This window comes from Myotis davidii, unplaced genomic scaffold, assembly GCF_000327345.1.
Source record: "Myotis davidii unplaced genomic scaffold, ASM32734v1 scaffold48, whole genome shotgun sequence".
Lineage (NCBI taxonomy): Eukaryota > Metazoa > Chordata > Mammalia > Chiroptera > Vespertilionidae > Myotis > Myotis davidii.
The window spans coordinates 783,857-802,624 of NW_006299393.1; the positions used below are offsets into that span (position 1 = coordinate 783,857).

The window sequence follows — 18,768 nt, forward strand, 5'->3', positions numbered from 1 at the left end:
ATTTTTTCCCCTCTTTGACCCCCTCCAGCCTGCTCCCCTCCCCCAGGCCTTCACCGCCCTATTGTCTGTGTCCATGGGTTATGCATATTTGCGTACAAAGTCTTTCAACTAGACATCTTGAAGGCAGCTCCACGTGGCTCCAGTCGCTGCTTAACCCTGCTATGGGGTCTTACCATATCCTCAATAACCAGTATAAAGCTCAGTTTAGGACATGTGCTCATTATATATTTGTTAAATGAATTACTGAATTCTACCAATCACCCAAGTTCATTATCAGACCTCTCAGTGTAAGGACTGTTCTTTGGGATTTTTTGTTGTTGTTGTGTGTGTGTGTGTGTGTGTGTGTGGGGGGGGGGGCGAGTATCTCAATTACTTACATTTGTAGTTGAGAATGCCTATCATAGATCACAAAGGCAAATATACATTTTTTTTAAATTTTTGTAAGTTTAGTTTTAAAGACATGGGAAATATACTTTCAATAATTATTTAGTAGAACATGCAGACCAAGGGGGAAAATGTGTTCCCTAGGTGGCATCTTAAATAACAAGTACTAATCAGCTAAATGAGAAGGAATTTGGAATGGACATTCTAGGCAGAGAGGACAACATGGGCCAAGTGTTTGTAGAGAAGGACTTGGGCCAATATATCAGAAGTGATAGGAGATCAGACTGGAAAAATGGATAACTTACAAGTTTGTATTTAACTCTCTAGATAATAGGAAACCATTGAAGGGTTTTAAGTAGGTGAGTCACAGAGGCTGATTTGACAGTTTTCCATTTTAAAAAAGGCCATTATATTTCTATATACTATAGGATGGAATAGAGGTTGGATGCTGCTTCAGTGCCCCAGGCCCTAGGGGACGTGGGTCCTAACTCGACCTTGAGATAAAGGAAGCATGAGAGACATGTGGGAAACAAGATTAGTCATGTCTAGTTTTTTTTGGATTAAAGTCATGGGTTGGTGAGAAAGGGAGAGGATGAAGCAGTGGTCCAAGAAGCCTTCCAGTTTCTAGCTTGGATGATTGAACGAGAACTCAGGCAGGGAAGCAACTTTGTAGATGGTTGGTGGAGGGAGAATGAGTCCACTCTCAAATGTGTTGATCTGAGCCATCTGTGAAATATGAATTACTTGATTTGTAGGTATGAAGATAAGGAGAGTGGTCAGGGTTATAAATATAGCTGAAGGAATCACCAGCTTTGAGGTGGTAATTAAAACCATGAGAGTGGCTGAGATTATTCTAGGAGAATCTGTAGAGTAAGAAGAGCAGTGAGTAATTTATAAGAGTTAGAGTAATAGTCTCCCCATTTTGCAGATGAGGAAATTGAGGTCTAACACCAGATTTGCCTCTATGGGACTTGAAACTAGGTTTTCTGACTTCCAGTTACTGGTGTTCTTTTTATCATATTGGTCTCAAAGGAAAACCACTAACTTAGAGGAAGTTTGGAGACAATTTGCTTTGGAATGCAATAGAGACATAATTCTATAATTGATAGAATTTGTCTTTTTGTTTGAATTCTGGAGAAGCAGATTTACCATTATTTTATCTACATGTTCATATTGTTCTAGGATGAGAGTTACTATACATATGTTAGATCACAAAATTCTTTGATTCTAAGTCCATGGAAGGTTAAGGTAAAACTCCACCAATCTCTGATTTATAGACGGGTTGGGAATGAGCAGCAGGTAAAGCCTGTTAATTTCTGTCCACGAATGGAGAGCACAGGAACTTTTGGGCACATAAACAGAGACTGCACATAGGGACGATCTCAGTAACAAACAAACTTGGCATCAGTAGTACCTTGCTTCACCTATTTGTCTAATCAATGAGAATAATAACATAGATTCTATAATGTTAAGGCATTAGGCTCTCTATGCCAAAGGTTTTATTTACAGCTTATTAACTGTCATTAACTTACTTAGGCTTTTCTTTTTCATCTTTGTTTTTCTTAGAAACTGGCGTACACAAAGGAAACTGTTAGCCGGTAAGTGTCTTCCCCCCACCCCCCAAGTTCATGTTTGGCAACAGAGGAGTATCATACTTACTCCAAGACCCACCCCAAATTTAATGGCCACTCTCTATTTTCTTGCCAGTTCCTGCAATGACCAGGTCTGTGGGTAAGTCCCAAATGCTTTTCCTCATTGGAGGCCACTCCCCTTCCCAGACCACCACCACAACCACTGCTCCTGTTTGCTGTCTGACCTTACCAGGAGGCAGACTTGTTGTGTCTCTTGGGTGAAAAAATAGATTTCTGGAAATGAAATATGGAATGACCTACTGTTGTTGAGCCTTTCAGGCTAATGGTAAAATTGCCCTGAAATGGTGCACCTTAGTGGTGGATAGTTTATTAAAGGATGGGTGGTGGTGTGGATCACTTTACTGGGGAATGATGATAATGATTTTGAAGTATCGGAATAGCACAACCTTGATGACTCCTCTAGTGTTATGAATCTTGGCTTCATTGGTCTTTAGGTTTAGGGTTAAGGTCATTTCTGGCTCCTGAGCAGTAGCAGGAAAAATAGGTCATGGAAAGTGAGAGATTTTGAGCCTACCACGGCTAAAGATTTCCACTTCTCTCCATACTCAGAATATCTAGATTATGCCAGCGTATGGGTGAGTATTTAGCAAAGCACCGCTAGGGCATACAATCCAGGTCAGAGTCCAGAAGTTTGCCTCCAATGAAAGGGAAGGACATTGGAAAAACCACGTCGGTGAGTCAGTGTCCAGAGATCCAGTCTTGACAGCAGAGTCCTGGCGAAAGCACAGCTGGGGTGTACATGTGAGTAGTAGTGTGGTACACATACGTTTCAAATCAAACATGAGTAAAGAGGAGGAAAGTAGGACTCTTTGTGATCCCACTTATTCGTACAGCTAATGTTATCACTGAGTCTATGCTGGGGCCTGAGACTGAGCCCCTACTCAGATGTGGACCATGTGGTTTCCTGAGTGTGGACTCTTCATGGCCAAAAGGCAGAGCTCAGAGCTTCTTGTGATTGCCATTGCTACAAACAGGCTGTGGGCTAAATAGTCTGGTGCGTCCTGCCAGTGCCAATAATCTTCATGGTTGTACCTGATAATAAAAATGTTAGCATATTTTATAGATCTTATATGGCTAAGAAGTACTTAATTCTGACTAAATATGGCTCTTAACCTGAAGAAGTATTGAGGTTTTCATGTATATTTTTATTGATTTCAGAGAGGAAGGGAGAAGGAGAGATAGAAACATCAATGATGAGAGAGAGTCTTCGATTGGCTGCCTTCTGCCTCTTGCACTCCCCTATGATCAGAATCGAACCATGACCTCCTGGTTCAGAGGTCAATGCTCCACCATTGAGCCCTGGCAGTCGGGCACGGTATCATATTCTAAACTGGTTCCTATCATTTAAAGAGTGGTAGGGCCTAGCTAGTACATTGTTCCTCATATTTTTAAAAAAAAAAAAAAAAAAAAGCATTTCCCACCATACTCAGGACTTCACATCCATCTTACCTCTTAGAAATCTCTGCCTGTCATTGTTTCTCTCTTTCTCCCGAGTCTTCAACTTTCCCATTATTAACTCGTCCCCGTTAGTATTTAAACATGCTGAAGTCTCTGCCACGTGACCTATTTTACAAATGGCCTTCCCTCCAGCTCTTGTCTCCGTTACAACCAGACATCTTTAAAAAAAATAAATCTCTATTATTGAAAGTATTACATATGTCCATTTTTTCCCCTCTTTGACCCCCTCCAGCCTGCTCCCCTCCCCCAGGCCTTCACCGCCCTATTGTCTGTGTCCATGGGTTATGCATATTTGCGTACAAGGTCTTTCAACTAGACATCTTGAAGGCAGCTCCACGTGGCTCCAGTCGCTGCTTAACCCTGCTATGGGGTCTTACCATATCCTCAATAACCAGTATAAAGCTCAGTTTAGGACATGTGCTCATTATATATTTGTTAAATGAATTACTGGATCTTTCCAGGGGAGTTCTGCTCTTCCCGGCTGCAAACCGTCTCACCAGCTGAGCCCTTTCGCCAACTCGGGGTGGGTGCTATTAGTTTCAGCTGCTCACTCCATTTGCTCCGGGACACGACCTGGGACGCGTCTGCCTATATCGCCGCCATCTTCTTAAAACCCCAAATATACATTTTTTTTAAGCAAATGTTTTATTCTGTGTGGGATGACACAGTAACCCCCGTTTTCTCCTATATTGGTTTAGCACTTAGTACTTTTTGTAATGCTCTGCACAAGATATTTTATTTAGTTTTCATCAATACCTTTGTGAAATAGGTAGGGCAGGGAGGTGGTTCTGTTTTGGAGATGAGTCTCAGAACAACTGAGGTATTTTTCCAAGTCATACACAAAGTTAATTATACATCTGGGACCAGCACCCAGGATTTCTGGCTCATTTCCTTGAGTTCTGTTGTCACATGCTGATCACAATGAACAGATTTAAGAACAAAGCAAAGTATAGAAAACTGTCAAGGGGAGTAGTCATCTAGGCAGGAGTTTATGCTTGGCTTGTTTCACTACATTTTGACACTTCTGTTCCATGTGGCTGTGATATTTTCTGACACAATCCCACCTGAATTCCACTGACATGATCAGGCAGCAGCAGTGAGGAATAAATGATGTGCTGGATGAACTGAGGAAATGAGACCACAGGGGGTTGTTTGCTGTTGGTATTAAACTAAAGGTCTTAGCTGAACAACTTCAAATTTGTGGTTTGGCTTGGAAATGAAGCATTTCTGTCTCCAAACTCAACATGACTCTGTGTTCTAGTTCTGTTGTGAGTGACACCTCAGCGGATCTCCTCAGGAGGCCTGCCTAATGAGAATGTGTGAAAGGGTTCTTGTTGTTAAGTGTTCTTTACTGTCTTTTGAAAACAGAGGGGGAGGGGGAGGAATTAAGTGTTGGAGTGTTAGGCAGATAATTTCAATTATGGAGAGTTGTCTACTTATCATCATTAAAGCAATGTTATTTTGAATTCAGTAATTTTTCTGAAGTAAGCACACTTCTCCATCTGCTTGTTTACGTAGAGAATTAGCATAAATCTGATTTTGATGTTGGGGACAATTTGACCAACTCCAGGTGAGGTCTGTTCTAATTACTGTGCTGTGCTTTGGCTGCTTTGCCTTACTTTGACCTCTTTGCTCTTTATACCTGGTGGCTTATGGCTCTCCAGCTCTCACTGGGTTTCCTTTCCTTTTTCTGGGGCCGTATACTCTTTGACTTTTAGGTTGTTTAGTTTATCTATTTTTGTTATTATCTATTTATTTTCGGTTGTTTAGTTTAGGTAGGCCACTGACGTTAAGATAAGGTGAAACCATGTTGGTTGCCCTTCTAGAGAATATGGGCCGTGTGAAGACCGTGTTGTAAGGAATTAAGGTGGGTAAGAGTGAGGTTTCTGGAACCAAATGGGTCTATTTTACATTACAGCTCTTCCCCTGGCCAGCTTTGTCACCTGAGCAAATTCTTAACCACTTCTAGCATTAATTTCCTCATCTGTATAAATGGGGATACTAATATCTTCCTCTTAAGATTGTTGCGAGTTAACTAAGATAAACTACTTAGCACAGTGCTTGACCTGTAATGAGGACTTAGGAAATTTAGTTGTGATCATTCTTGCTGTTATTATTATTGAAAAGGGAACTGGATACAGTTAGAACGTTTAGGCGTGGCCTTGGGTTATATTGCATTATTTGGTGACCCTGGGAAAATGGCTTTACTCATGTGGGCCTCATTTTTTCATGTATCAAGTGAGGGAATGGGAAGGGTTCTGCCTTGTGGACAATTGATAGGCCCTATTCAGAACTAATTATGTTAACGTTTGTTTCAAATGCATCTGAATCTCATTTTTTTTTTTTAGCTCTACCTCCTGTAACCCAAGAAGACTCTTTAAAATTTTTTTTTATTGATTTTTAGAGAGAGAGGAAAGAAAAGGGAGAGAAAAACATCAATGTTAGAGTGAAACATCAATTGGCTGCCTACTGCATGTCCCCTACTGGGGATTGAGCCCACAACCTGGCATGTACCCTGACTGGGAATCAAACCGGCAACCTTTTAATACACAGGATGACACCCAACCAACTGAACCACACCAACATGGGTGCCAAAAGCCTTTTGCCCACTAGTGTGGCTCCGTGGTTGAACGTCAACCTATGAACCAGGAGTACTCAGTCTGGGCACATGCTTGGATTGTGGGCTCGATCCCAAGTAGGGGGCAAGCAAGAGGCTGATGATTTTCATCATTGATGTTTCTATCTCTCTCTCCCTCTCCCATCTTTTCTCTGAAATCAATAAAAAGAAAGAAAAAAAATAAAGAAGCTTCTTGATGCTTACACAGTTCATCACACATCATAATGACTTACCCAGATGTCATATTCCTTCAGATCAGCGGTTCTCAACCTGTGGGTCGTGACTCCTTTGGTGGTCGAACGACCCTTTCATAGGGGTCGCCTAAGACCATCCTACATATCAGATATTTACATTACGATTCATAACAGTAGCAACATTACAGTGATGAAGTAGCAACGAAAATAATTTTATGGTTGGGTCACAACATGAGGAACTGTATTTAAAGGGCCAGAAGATTGAGAACCACTGCTTTAAATCCTTCTATATGACAGCTCACTTAGTAAGCATTGTCCTACAAATGCATGATGAATAACCGATAGTGAAAGGTTGGGTGTAATAGTTTAAAATATTATTTTTTTAGATAGCATTTTTAAAAGCCAGAAGAATCATGCTTTTTGTTGTTGTTGTTTTGCTTTGTTTTAATCTGTGTTTCTCAGATTTTCTTCTAAAGCCTGAAGGTTTAGGGATTATAGCCCTTGTTGACTCCCCACTCCAGTTCCAGGCATGAAATGCCTTTGAATGATCATGTTTTATCTTAATATTTATTTAAACTTTATATAATCATACTATAGCCACATTTAAAAAATACTAAAATATTTTAGATTATTTATCAGTTGTTACTTAGCTCTCCAACTGCCTATGCATCAAGTAAAATTGATGCCTGAAGATGTGTGCCATGTTTATCTGGTGGCTTTGAGCCCCCTCCCCCCAATAAGCTAATTTGGAGCAGCAGGGCAATTCAAAGGAGTTGTTCTAAAGATGGGACTCATGGCATATTGGCAAGTCTGTGAGGGAAACATTTTTGACTGTGATTGAATCACATTAGGAGGCTGACCTGTGTAAAGTTGAATAGAGTTTTAAATTGCTATGAATTGAAAATTGGTGTTATCACCATCCAGCTTTTTTGAAAAAGGGTAATGAAATAGCCCATTCCCTTAGGACATGCACACAAACTTTAAAGTTCTAAAACTTCCCCAAATTACTGTAATTTAATTTTTATATTTTTTGAGTATATAAATTTGGACTTGCGAAACCTACTTTCTTTCCTTCAGAGTGGGGATCTCTGCTTTCAGTTGCGTGGTTGAAGGACAGCTGGGAGACCTAAAGCCTACCAGCAGTGTGGCCTACAGCAGCCATTTCTCCAAGCTCGACTTTCTTTATAGAAAGTGATTTTATGATTTCTACGATCTCTCAAATGAGATGAAAGTTGTGCTTGTATGTTCCCTTTAGAAGCTAGTACTTTTCAGTCTGTACTAATTGTATTTATAATCATTTATTTGGTATCTGTTCTCTAGAAGACTGTAACTTTCATAGACCATGGGTGTTTTGTTAACAACTATATGACACATGCCTCCTACACTGTTTTGCCAATAGTATTTATTTATTCATTCAAAAAGATCTATTTAAGCCCAGCTGGCGTGGCTCAATGGTTGAGCATTGACCTATGAACCAGAAGGTCATGGTTCGATTCCCGGTTGGGGCACATGTCCGGGTTGCGGGCTTGATCCCCAGTGTGGGGCTTGCAGGAGGCAGCCAATCAATGATTCTCTCTTATCTTTGATATTTTTATCTCTCTCTCTCTCTCTCCTTTCCTCTCTGAAATCAATAAAAATATATTAAAAAATCTATTTAATGTCTATTAAATAGCAGATAGTATTGAGGCTGGAGATACAGCAAGAACATAGCAGGTAAAGTCCTTGATCTCAAGGAATTTAGATCCGTAAGGCAGTTCTTTCCCTGTGGTGATGGAAATGCTCTGTACTGTGCTGTCCAATGTGCAGCCATTAACCACATGGGACTATTGAGCACTTGAAATGTGATTAGTGTGAATGAGGAACTGAATTTTAAACTTTATTCCGTTTTAATTAATTTAAATTCCACATATGTCCGGTAACTACCATATTAGACAATGCTATCCTAGAAGATTAAGGGATTGGAGACAGAAATAAAGAAATCCTATATAATAAAAGGGTAATATGACAATTGACCGAAAGGCAGAACGACCAGAATGCCTGCGGCTCCTCGCCCTGCCTGGCCCCACCCCTAAGTGGGTACCCCTACCCTGATCAGGGGTGGGGTAGGCCAGCAAACTGCCCCCGGGCCCTTTGTCCTGCCCAGCCCTGCCCATGGTCCCTCACCCCAGCCAACCTGCCCCCAATTGCCTGCATCAGGGCAGGCTGACTGGACCCCACCAGTGCATGAATTCATGCACCATGCCTCTAGTAGATAATAAATGAACAAAATAATTTCACATAGTGATAAAAACTGAGAAGAAATAAAATGGAAGAGGGATGATATAATAAGTGGGTGAGTACTTTGTATAGCATGATTCTAATTGAGTAGGAATCAATAAATAGAAAATAAATAAATTATGAAGACTATTTAAAAAAACATATATTTTATTGATTTTTTTACAGAGAGGAAGGGAGAGGGATAGAGAGTTAGAAACATCGATCAGCTGCCTCCTGCACACACCCCACTGGGGATGTGCCTGCAACCAAGGTACATGCCCTTGACCGGAATCGAACGTGGGACCCCTGAGTCTGCAGGCTGACGCTCTAGCACTGAGCCAAACTGGTTAGTAGGGCATGAAGATTATTTTTAAAAAACTTGTTATTCAGTACTTTGATTTGGAATCCTTGTTTGAAAATCTAATGAATTCCTGCCCTGCCCAGTGTGGATTGTGGGTTCAATCCCCCAGTAGGGGATTGATCCCCAGCGGGGTAGTGTGAGGTATGTGCAGACATGTGCAGGAGGCAGTCAATTGATGTTTCTCTCTCTAAATATCAATTAAAAATTAAAAAAGGAAATCTAGCTAATTCCTTTTTGGGAAAAGAAAGCACCACATAAGCCCTCACATTTCTATCATTTTATTAACCCCAAACATTTTTTCCCCCTAGCCCTGAGTTGTCATCTCTAGTCCCTGTTGGCGATACCTCAACATTGGAAGGTATGCTTTTGTGCCTTTACTTGCTTTTCTTTGAAAATTATTTGTGGTTTAATACAATCTTGCAAGCAAACATTTTTCAGCTCCCATTTAAAAAATACTGTGTTTCTGTCTCTCTCTATATATATGTTGTTCAAGAGCCTCAAGAAAAAGTAATTAAAACATTTATTTCATGGCATTATGTTGTGGGTACTTACAAACCTTTAGTTGTTGAGTATGATACAAATCAGAAAACTGCTTAAAACAAATGTACAACCTAAAGAATTACTGTAAGGCAAACACTCTAACCACTGCTCATGCAACAGGGAGGACATTCCTGGGCCGAGAATTTGTCATTTGTCTTGTAGAGTTTCCCAGAGTAAGGAGTTTTCTGGCTGCATTCTGCCATGTACTTTAACATGTTCCTCTGGCCTCTCTCTTTCCTGTCAATTGATAGTTCCTTTCTTTGTTAATTTTTTAAAAGCTTCTCTTTATTGGAAATTTCAAACATACACAAAAATTAGAATAGCACAAGGCCCAGCTTCAACAGTGATCAATTCATGCTTAGTCACCAACTTTCACCCACCCCTCTCTGTGGTAGTATCACTTCCTTCAGTGTCTGTCCCCTTTCCTAGAGAGCTTTTCAAGGACAGGGACTTTGTCTGAATCCTTAGCATCTTGTGTAGAGCCTGACATGTACTAGGTGTTCAGTAAATGCTTGTTGAATGAATGAATGAATTGTAATAGTTTCTTGTCCTGGGAAGACTCAATGCAAATGTGTCTTAAGGTTAGAATGCACAGAATTTCCAAAGTGAAAAAGCAAATGACTTATGGAAATGGTTTAGAGGTCAGTTCCTTATTTCCTGATATGGGTTCGGACTTGGTCAGGGACTGGATTCATGCACATGTTTTTCTTTTTCCATTAGGTGCTGTCCTCAGAGTTCCATATCCAGGGGTGACCTCCTCTGCAGGTACCTCAGAGAGCAGCTTGGGGAGACCAGAGGAGAGTGTGAGTGACGCTCTGTTTTGTTTAGTTTATAACATGGAGAAGAGGGGTTAAGGGAGGTTATTATGCCATTGTCAGAGTACACAGGACTTCCTGTGGTTCCCTTGATGGAAATGTTTTGGATTCTAAAACCAGTGCATTAAAAAGATTCCTTGGAGAGTCAAGTGAAACTGCTTTTGGCGAGAGAGGGCTTCAAATTGTAAATGAGATGGCTCAGGATCTGGGGAACTGTCTGTGGTAAGCCCACTCACCATCTCCTGTGGGCTACAGGACATAATTTACTATGGGGACATTTGCCTATATTCTTCTATCCCTAAATCAGTCAAGGACTTAGCTTCCTCTTCTCCAGAGTGAAAGGATATAGATTTTATGTCATTAAAAAATCTAGAAGCAGCCCTGGCTGCTTTGGCTCAGTGGATAGAGTATCAGCCTGCGGACTGAAGGTTCTCAGGTTCGATTCCGGTCAGGGGCACACGCCTAGGTTGTAGGCTTGATCCCATTGTGGGGTGTGCAGGAGGCAGCTGATCAATGATTCTCTCTCATCATTGATGTTTCTATTTCTCCCTCTCCCTTCCTCTCTGTAAAAAATCAATAAAATATATTTAGAAAAATATACTTTAAAAAAATTTAGAAGCACCATTCTTTTCACATACATCATTATTAATAGTAACCTGGCCACTGTACAAGATTAAGTTGATTTTTTTTTACCATATTCAGATTCTTTAAAAAGTACACACTGCCCAGGAAGGTGGACATGTTGTATTAGAAATGTTGTTAAATATGTATTTTTAAATTTTGGGGGTTTATAAATTCTTGATTACTTAATATGTAGCAAAGTCTGACTGAATATATTCACTAGAAAGGCACAATTTAGTTACCTTGCATCTTCTCTTCCTAAACTTCAACATTTTAACATATAAAATCAGAATAAATCACCCACTCTGCCCCACCAGCCTCCCTATAACTGAACAAGGCTGGTAGTAGATTGGGATGCCTGAGTTGATGCCCAAATCAGTACTTTTACCTTCAGTACCACTGTGTTCAAAGTTGATGGTGATAAAAATATCACCACTTGAGAAATATTTGTGAATGAATGAATAAAAAGTGATACTGTAGTTCTGAACTTGAATCAGAATAATTATGATTTAGGTCTGGAATGTTTTATAGAATGAGATAAAATTTACTATGGTAGAAATGAAGGAATTGTGTATAATCAATTGGAATATTAATATCCCAAACAGAAAGGGTAATTTGAATCCAATTTATAGAACAAAACACTATAGAAATACCTAACAAGAATTAGTCCAAAGTAAAGCCCATGGTACAATTTTGCATTTCAGTTTTTCCTAATATATTTTTCCATCTACCGTTTCAGCAATCATATACTTTTTCTATTTTGTTTGTAGTTGCACTATAAGTTATAATGCATGTTTATTCTATCAAAATTTAAATGTTTCAAAATCTTTGTCCTTATCCTGAGCAACATGGGAAGATTAGAATACTGTACCTCAAATGACCACCCTACTGATTTATATTCTATTTTTGTTCTTTTCCTCCCTCTACTTTAGTTTTTTCTCTTTTTACTCCTATAACTTAGACTACACTATATTTGTTTTATATAGTAAAGTTTATTTTACATTTATATTCACTGATAAATGATGTTTATCATTTTATTTTCTTAAATTTTTTTTTTGCATTTTGCATTTTAGACATCTATTTGAGGCTAACTTTCCTTCTGATATATATGCTCCTGATATTACTTTAGTGAGAGTCTCTCACTGGTTCAATCTCAATTTTTGATCACCTGAAAATATCTTTATTATTCCCTTATTTTAGAAAAATATTTTAAATCTGTATTAAATTCTAGATTGAGGTATTTTTTTGAGGTCAAGGTTTATTTCACTATTTTCTAACTTTTATTGTTACAACTGGGAACTTACCGATCAGCTCGGTTGTTATTCAGGTTGTTTTTGTCTACTTTTTTTTTGGGAAGTCCTTTTGTTGTTTTTTCTGCTTATTTTTTTCAGGGATATTACATTCACATGGGTCTAAGAATTATAAATATAAGAGATAATTGATCACATATTTAACCCTGTCATCTTCCCAGTTTCCACTCTACACTACCCTTCCCCACACCCTATCAGGCAATTGCTTTTGTTATATTCTTGTGAATTATTCCAGATTTCATTTTTTAAAATATTGATTTCAGAGAAGAAGGGAAAGGGAGAGATAGAAACATCAATGATGAGAGAGAACCTTTGATCTGCTGCTTCCTGCATGTCCCCTACTGGGATCAACTCCACAACCTGGGCATGTGCCCTGACCTGAAATCGAACCCTGAATTCCTGATTCATAGGTCGACACTCAACCACTGAGCCATACCAGCCAGGCTCCAGGCTTCTTAAAGGCACATACAAGCAAATACAATTCCTATTCTTCCCCACAAGGTATTCTTTAACTTGAGAGTCATGAAGACAACAAATAGGATTATTTTAAAAAGCAAAATATGCCTTATTGAAATGAATTATATGTAGTTTATGATGCAATAAACAAGTATAAATATATATACAATGAACTACAAATAATAGTTAACTGCATGGGGATTCTCTTGTTTCAGGATATTGTGATCCTTTGAAAGGAGTTCCCCCTTTAAAAATATTCCTTGTCTTCTCTCTCTCTCTCTCTCTCTCTCTCTCTCTCTATATATATATATATATATAATCTCACAAGAGATAACAGCTGAGAATTTCTCAGAATGTATGATAGATATAAAGCCTTACAATAAGGAAATACAACAAATCCAAAGCAAAATAAGTAAACATAAATATACATCTATATCCATTTTTGTAAAACTGCAAAATCTCTAATTCTGTATATCCCATATACTACATATATGTAAAATACTATACAGTATTTGGGATTCAGCAGTTTCATAAAAGTGGTTATAAAAGAAATTCTCAGTTGTTATCCCTTATGATTAGATATGTCTGACCTCATTTTATTTCCCATGTTTATTTCTCTAATAACTTTAATTTCTTCATCTTTTGGTTTTGCTTTCAAGTATGTCTTTCAGTTCATTAATTCTCCCTTCAACTTAGTCTAATTTGTTTCAAACTGTCTATAGAGCTTTTAGAATCCTTACTTTATGTGAGAGTCTTTGGTCTGATTTTAAACATGTGCAGACCTTCCACTTTGTGATAAAAGGTAAAACTAAAGCCAAGGCCTCAAGGGATCAGCAGATACACCGTGTACACAAACAACACTCAGTCACCTCCCTGGATTCCTCTAATTTTTTTTGACCCATTGGGGATTTCTTTCTTGCAAATGAGCTATGCTTTCAAAACATTAAATATATTTATTCAGCATTTTAGGCATTATGTAGCAGTAAGGTTACTAAGCATATTTCTTTTAAAATAATACTGGAAATGGAAGTTTCTGCCCAAATCTAGTGAGGTAAAATTTAAGATGGAAAAATGCAAAGTCTTGTACAAAATTCTATTTAAGACTAAGAGTTTGTGTTGGTGTTACTCTCAATATGAATCAGCAGTATGATGCAGTTACGGGGTGAGAATCACCTAGTAAAAGCTAGTGTGATTTTGGGTTGTATAATACAGATATAGAATCTATCACAAGAGAAGTGGTCATTGGACCTCATTGGTGTGTGCCACACTGTGAGGAAGACACTACAAGCCTGAGAAGTGTCTGCAGGAGAGGAACCAGGGAGAAGTCAGGAAAGACATGATGGCTGCCTGTATTTATTTGAAGGGCTCTCTGGTGACCACAGTGTTTATAGGTGTCTCAGGTTACAGAACTGGGATCAATGGTTAACACTTACAGGAAAATAAATTTGGGTTTAATATTGAAAACATTATAACCATGAGAGCTTCTTTTGGAAATGTAATGGTCTGCCTTTGAAGGTCATGACTCTTTCTCATCAGAGCCATTTAAATTGAGGATGAACAGCCTGTTGTCAGGGATAGTATGGAGAGAATTCAAGCATCAGAAGCCATGGTGGGATCTTCTAAAGTTTTGAAAAGTCGCTGATTATGTGATCCATCAGAGATGAAATGGCACAGTGATAAAGTCCTTGTGTTCTCTTCCTGACTCTGCCATTGGCTGTGAGCCCACAGGCTAGCCGTTCTTCCATTTCAATCCCTGGTTTTCTTGTGTATCAAATGGAGGGACTTGGATTAGATGAGCTCAAGCAATTATTACTGTTTGTTCTAGTAGTGATTTCTAGTTCCCTCATTCCTTCTGCATTTATTAATTGGAATTCTTTTGTAAGAAACTATTGTCACTTCTCTCAGATTTATTTATTAAATCACATTAGCATGGACTCATGAATTTTTTAAAAAATATGTATTTATTTCAGAGATGAAAAGAGAGGTAGAAACATCAGTGATGAGAGAGAATCATTGATTGGCTACCTCCTGCATGCTGCCCCCCCACCCCCACTGGGGATTGAGCCTGCAACCTGGGCATGTGCCCTTGACTGGAATCAAACTCAGGGCCCTTCAGTCCAGGTGTCCAACACTCTATCCACTGAGCCAAACAGGCTAGGGCTGGACTCATGAATGTTTATTTTATTATTTGGATTATAATTCAGTATTCATTTTGACACTAATTATTCCAGCCTTGGCCACTGGAAAACCTGGCTTCTAATGATACATAGTACAAAAAGTTTGGTGATATGATTTCAGATTCCACATAGCAATTAACAATTAAGAAACTACCACCTCTTCCCTGCTGGTGTGGTTCTGTGGTTGAGTGTCAACCTATGAACCAGGAAGTCACGGTTTGATTCCTGGTAAGGGCACATGCCCGGGTTGCAGGCTCAATCCCCAGAAGGGACGTACAGGAGTCTGCCAATCAATGATTCTCTCTCATCATTGATGTTTCTATCTCTCTCTCTTTCTCTCCCTTCCTCTCTCTGAAAAATAAAAACATATTAAAAAAAAGGAAACTACCAACTCTTGACCTTGGTGTAGTATTTAGAAAGAAATCCACAATTACCTGAAAAGGCTGTTAATATATTCCTTCTTTCTGCATACTTATCTGTACGGCTAGATTTTCTTCATATACTTAAACTAAAACAAAATATTGGAACTGATTAATGCAGAAACAGATTTGAGAATCCAGCTGTCATCGTTAAGCCAGACATTAAAGAATTTGTAAAAATATAAACAATCTTGAGAAACAAGCTTCTAAGCTATTTCTAGATGACAATTTTAGCACAGTAAACTCTGTTTTAACTCACAAATGGTCAAATTTGGTGGTTATCTTCGAAATATGTTCTATCTTTCCCTGAACTAATCATTGTGTGTTCAAAGGAATGTACAAATGCACAGCAATTTTAATATTAACCTATGTCTGAAAGTCTACCCAATCAGTTCCAAATTCAAACACTATACAGAAGAGCATCATTAGAAATTGCCTTTGGCATAGTATCTGGCCATAGTATATAGTAGACAATCAATACATTTTTGTTGATTGAATGAGTAAACATTGACACTTATTGTTCTTTTCCTAAACATTCAGATTAGCAATGAAATTGAGACTGTGATAGAAGAATCCACAAGACCAGCAGCTGAACAGATTGCAGAATTCAGTATCCACCTTTTGGGGGAACAATACAGGGAAGAACTCCGGGATCCCGCTAGCTTCCACCACCAGAGCCTTGTAGAAGAGTTTATCGCAGAGGTGAGTGATTTTTGTTTGTTTTTATTCATTTTTTAAATAAGCAAGACAGTTTTCTGGGATAAATGTCTCATATTCACAGCAATACTTAGAGGCAGCTTTTGGACTCAAGCTCTCCGTCTGCTTTGTTCGGGGGTGATGACTTAGCATTTCTTCAGAAAGCTCTGTGAAAAGTTCACTGAAAGACAGATGGGTTATTTCATTGAAACAAAATCTTCACACATTTGCCATCTAACAAATAAATGCTATTTCCAACATTTGCTGCAAAGCCAAGGCAGAATGTGTCCTGTGAAAAATGAGCATCTTTGAGGAACTACATACAATGTGTTGTTTTTCTTTGTGAAACATTATATTTAATTTCTTTAATTTTCATACTCAGTTCTACTTTTTTAAATTGAAAAATTTTGAACAGTTCACACTGTTCAAACTGGGAAGACATGGTACCAAGTTCAAAGGACCAAACAGCATCCAGTGATCAGTTAATGTCCCTTCTACCTCTGTTCCTTGGGAGTAGGTATTTTTAATAAAGGGTTTCTTTAAAAAATCAGATAATAGATCATCTCATGCTTTTCCTTCCTGGAAGAATTCTATATGGAACTTGAACTCAAGGTTCTTTCAGTCGAAAATGACCCACCTTGTCCCCTGCATGCCTTTGCTCTCATGTAGTAAGTGCCCATCCTCCTCTCTCTCCATTTACGGGGCACACCATTCCTTCCTGTTTATTTCTTTTCCATTCCCTCTCGATGGGTTTCTTCTTGGCCACACTTTTCAATTCCATCACCTCGGACTAATTTCCTTCCCTAGACACTGTGTCTAGATGAGAAATAAAAATATGCACCTCTCAGCCAAACAGCATCATTGCAGCCATCAGACATGGGGAGTGTAGGCCAGACAGTTAATTTTCCTAGCTGTGTGGCCAAGTTGGGAGGCTGTACGGTATGTGGAAGAAATGTCAGCCAGGCCAGTGGCCACCTTGTGTCAGATTGTGTCTTGGATCGGCTGTCTGGGTCTCTCTGCCCTTGGGTAAAAGCACCTTTAATAGGCCTCCGTGTTTGGGTAAACAAATATTCTGAATGGCTGCATATTTAGGACAGGCTAATAAACACCTGAAAACCATCTCCTGCAGGGACTTTATGAGGCAGGGAGCTGTTGGCTTGAGGTGGTTTGAAGGTAACAAAAGGCCGGGGCCTGCTGAGCAACAGTTCCTTCTCTGGCCTGTCTCTACATTCCTGTCCCTGTACTTGGAACAAAACATCTACCGCTGGGCCATCTTAGTGGGGTCTGGGGTGAGGCTCTGAAAGGTCTTGTCACCATGTTTACTACAAACTGAAGGAGGCCTCCAACTCTCTCCCTGCAGGCACAGCCACGGGCATTGTTCCTTCACTATCGTTTCTTAGCCAATATTGGAAGACACACGGGGAAAAAAAGCCTGCTTGGGGGATTGAGGGAAAATAATATATATGTTTTTTTTCATGAGAAGAGTAAGAGTAAGATAAACTTGGGACAATGCCAAATATGACATTAGAGGGAAGGGTCAGGCTTGAAGATCGCTACAGTATCAGCCCAGGGTCCTTGCACACTGCTTTGAGTTCTGTAGGCTGCAGGATGTCTGTCTGACTGCTCACAGAAACCATGTGGGTAACAGCATCCATCTATAGATGAGGCCCCGGAGGACTAGTAACTGGTTCCTGGTCATTTCAGCCCCTGGAGTGGAAGGGGAAATCAGGTCTCCTCTTTCCTTTCAAAGCGTTCCTCCCTTTATGTCACACAGAGTCCCCTTATTTTAATTCAGGTAAGAACTTGTGGTGAGCTGCCCAGTTTCCCCAGTCCTGGTCCTGGTTCTAAACCGTATTTATTATGAGTCAGGGGAAAGAGGAAGAGGCATGCAATTCAATGGGAAGAATATAGGATTTGGTGTTGGAGAGATTTGGGGCTGAATAAGTTCGGATTCAGTCACTCACCAAATGCATGACCCTGGCTAAGTGAGCTGACATCTCAGAGTCTCAGTTTTCTCATCTATAAAATTGGGAAAATATGTACCTCTTGGGATTGTTGCAAGATCAGAAGTAATATTGCAAAATCAGGCATATAGCAGTCACTCAATACATTGTAACTATTATTAATCTTGATGTTAGTCAAGTAAAATGACTTCTTACACCTGAACACTTGTACAGTAATTAACTGGATATGATTAATTAAAATATCTGTATGTGTTTATACTCAAGAGATGGCAAAGCCCCCCAAAAGATGGGTTTAGTAATAATAGAAATATGCAATTATTGTAAATAGCATTTTGCAGTTAATAGAGTACTTTCAGCTACATTCCTTTTAATCTTACAGAAACTGATGTGGTTGGTGAGCAGGGCAGTATTAATTCTATAAAAGAGACATGCATGACCACTTTGCCAGCTAAAGCAGCTGGGACTTATACCTCAGTCTAAGATTCCTCGTCTTGGGATCCCATCCACACCCCATCCTCTAAGAATTATAGCACCACTCTCTTTCTTCTCAGAGAATAAAACAAGGCAAACTATTATTATCATGTATTTGGATTCTGTATCCTTAAGGCATGAAGATCTTCAGTGAACCAAAATTTATTTGTTTGTTTTTTTTGTTAATTTCTTTCAGTTACAGTTGGCATTCAATATTACATTAATTTCAGCTGCCCAGCATAATGGTTAGACATTTGTATAACTTACAAAGTGATTATTTGATGAGTCTAGTAACCATATGTAGTTACTGCAGTATTATTGACTAGATTCCCTATGCTGTAGATCCCTGTGATTATTCTGTAACTACCAAGTTGGAC

General features: G+C 39.1%; 1 protein-coding gene across 1 annotated transcript in view; it reads left to right on the top strand.

The window, feature by feature from the left end:
• The window catches only part of IMPG2 (interphotoreceptor matrix proteoglycan 2), an 87,028-nt gene that overhangs the window by 30,855 nt on the left and 37,405 nt on the right, over window positions 1-18,768 (top strand). The window contains exons 4-7 of the mRNA XM_015571275.1: window positions 1,951-1,982; window positions 9,231-9,280; window positions 10,183-10,265; window positions 15,801-15,962. Coding sequence (XP_015426761.1) covers window positions 1,951-1,982; window positions 9,231-9,280; window positions 10,183-10,265; window positions 15,801-15,962 — 327 coding nt within the window. The remainder of the gene's footprint in view (window positions 1-1,950; window positions 1,983-9,230; window positions 9,281-10,182; window positions 10,266-15,800; window positions 15,963-18,768) is intronic.